Raw genomic sequence first — 2,819 nt, forward strand, 5'->3', positions numbered from 1 at the left:
ATAAAGTTTATAATACAAAAACCAAACATGGGAAGCACACTAGCATAATTAGATAAGTAGATTAATTTATTATCTCTGCTTAACAACTCACACGTCGAGATCTACAAAAGTATCATAGTAAAGACAAATAACGACGTGTAGATGGAGAAAATCATCGTAAATTTAAGTTAAAAATATCAATTTGGCAATATATTATTGTGATCCATTAATTGAGGCAAGTTCCCAATCCCATGTCTTCTCTGCTGCCAGATATAAAATATCAAATCTTCTACAAACATATACTAATTTCTAACGCCCAAAAACATGATGAAAAATAATCTAATCTCACCATTTACTATCTGCACCACATTACTACTCTTTGTCTTTACTATATTTTTGCTACGGATCAGAAGCCGTGTAGCTAAAAAAGCACCCCCGGAAGCCAGCGGCGCATGGCCTATAATCGGCCATATTCATCTCTTACGTGGATCCCAACCACCTCACGTCTCATTGGGGAAAATGGCTGAAAATTTTGGACCAATCTTCACCGTTCGTTTGGGTGTTCACAAAACCCTAATCGTAAACAGTTATGAAATGGCAAAGCAGTGTTTCACCGTAAACGACAGAGCCTTTGCTTCCCGTCCAAAATCTATAGCCTTTGAAATTTTGGGTTATAACTTTTCCATAATAGGTTTCAGTCCCTACGGTACTTACTGGCGCACAGTGCGCAAGATAGCAACGCTCCATGTTCTCTCTGCTCAACGAATAGAGATGCTGAAGCAGGTGATGGAATCTGAAGTGAAGACAGCAATGAAAGAGAGTTATGACCTTTGGCTAAAAACAAAGAAGCAGAAAGGTTGTGAAGGAACTGAAATGAAGAAATGGTTTGGAGACATAGCAATTAACGTTATGTTGAGAACAGTTGTTGGAAAACGTTTTGACGGTGAAGAGGAAGAGAATGAACGGATCAGAAAAGCACTTAGGGACTTGTTTTATCTGAGTGGTTCATTTGGTATCTCGGATGCATTGCCGTATTTGAGATGGTTCGATTTAGATGGAAGAGAGAAGGAGATGAAGAGAACCGCGAAAGATTTAGATGATTTCGCTACGATTTGGCTAGATCAACACAAACAAAGTACTATTCCTGGAAGTCAACGGGACTTCATGGATGTGCTTCTATCCAAAGTTGATGAAGAAGGTGTTGACGGTCGTGACGCAGATACCACAATTAAATCAACATGTCTGGTATATCTATTTATTCCCGCGATGCATTTTCATTTAGTTTATATTAGAAATGAACTTAACTCATCTATAAAATTTCGTCTTATAATTTGTTTAGAGATTTCTTAAACAATAACGTTATGTTAACTGTCTATTACATAACTATCTATTTTGCAGACACTAATTTTGGCAGGCACTGACACTACAACAGGAACATTAACTTGGGCATTAGCTTTACTTCTCAACAACCGAGAAACCCTAAACAAGGTTGTACATGAATTAGATACACAAATTGGTGACAAAAATATGGGAATGGATATAGATTTGACAAAATTGGAGTATCTCCAAGCCATTATCAAGGAAACATTGCGTTTGTATCCACCCGCACCACTCAATTTAGCTCACGAGTCCATTGAAGATTGTATTGTGGGTGGATATCATGTGCCTTCTGGCACACGTCTATTGACTAACATTTCAAAACTTCAACGAGATCCTATGTTATATTCGAATCCATTAGAGTTTCGACCAGAGAGATTTCTCACAACACATAAAGATGTTGATGTTAAAGGGCAACATTTTGAGTTGATTCCATTTGGTGCAGGTAGAAGAATATGTCCCGGAATCTCATTTAGTCTTCAACTAATGCAATTAATACTTGCTTATTTGTTGCATGGATTTGACATAGTGACTCAAGATGGAGGAGAAGTTGATATGGCTGAACTAAGTGGACTCACTAATGTTAAAGCTTCTCCACTCCAAGTTATTCTCACTCCTCGTCTCTCAGCTCAAGTTTGTAGTCAAAATTAATACTCAAGACTAAGTTCATTAAGAGATAAATAAACATGAGATGGTGATGCAATTACTAAAAAAATAAAAGATTGTTTCCATTACTAAATAAGTTTGTGTTCATAATTTAAATTTATTTCTCATAGTTTACCGTTGTATTTGGGTAATTTAGGCCACATGTCTTTTGGGTCTTGCTTTTTATATATGCCTTTGGTATTTGGACTTTATTAGATTAATTATATTCCCACATTTTCAATAAATAACTTCTCTCGGAAAATATCAGTCACGTATATCGAGAGGCGAATAAAAGTGCGAACATGCTAGCTATAGAAGGTCGTAAGTTGATGGGAGATTTCTTGCTCTTTAATGTAGCACCTGCTTGGATGCTCAACTTGTTGGATGAGGATAGATCTTCTGGCAGTGTTTCTAGGATCATTCCGTTGTAGTTTCTGGTTTTTTTGGGCTTAGGCCCTCCCTTTTACCAAAAAAAAAAATAATTCTCTCGGAAAATAAAAGGTAAAAAATTCTTACCATTGAGGACTTTGCTCGTGATCAGACAGTAGATTGTCTTGGCTGATGTAATTAAATATTAACGGAATTTGAAATTTTATAAAATTCAAATACTTCATTTAATTTTCTTCATTTGCAAGATAATTAACAAGTTGATTTCTTTTTATTAGTAAAATTTGTCATTTTGATAAGGTTATTATTGTACCTGATCAGATAAAATTTGTCAATGACCTTCAACAACTGGATTTTGAATAAATTGGGGTTGTACCTGCGACGTATTCTGATGCCAGTGAGAAGATAGAGCAATCAGAGTGCAAATACAA

The 2,819-nt window shown here is 35.9% G+C and overlaps 1 protein-coding gene across 2 annotated transcripts; it reads left to right on the forward strand.

The window, feature by feature from the left end:
• The first annotated feature begins 206 nt into the window (after window positions 1-206).
• On the forward strand, window positions 207-2,561 carry LOC131607465 (cytochrome P450 CYP82D47-like). 2 transcript variants are annotated; one of them, XM_058879467.1, is made up of 3 exons: window positions 207-1,224; window positions 1,378-1,801; window positions 1,886-2,561. In XM_058879467.1, exons 1-3 carry the CDS (start codon window positions 304-306, stop codon window positions 2,005-2,007), a joined length of 1,467 nt encoding a protein of 488 aa, XP_058735450.1. In that variant the 5' UTR covers window positions 207-303; the 3' UTR covers window positions 2,008-2,561. The 2 variants fall into 2 exon arrangements, with proteins under 2 accessions (XP_058735450.1, XP_058735449.1); XM_058879466.1 differs by having other exon boundaries at window positions 210-1,224; window positions 1,378-2,558.
• The last annotated feature ends 258 nt before the right edge of the window (window positions 2,562-2,819 follow it).

The sequence above is a fragment of the Vicia villosa genome, linkage group LG5 (assembly GCF_029867415.1).
Source record: "Vicia villosa cultivar HV-30 ecotype Madison, WI linkage group LG5, Vvil1.0, whole genome shotgun sequence".
In the NCBI taxonomy this organism is placed as follows: Eukaryota; Viridiplantae; Streptophyta; class Magnoliopsida; order Fabales; family Fabaceae; genus Vicia; species Vicia villosa.

Coding starts and splice junctions, on each gene's coding strand:
- LOC131607465 (XM_058879466.1), top strand. CDS start 304: ATGATGAAAAATAATCTAATCTCACCATTTACTATCTGCACCACATTA. Junction 1,225..1,377: donor CAATTAAATCAACATGTCTG/GTATATCTATTT, acceptor TCTATTTTGCAG/ACACTAATTTTGGCAGGCAC.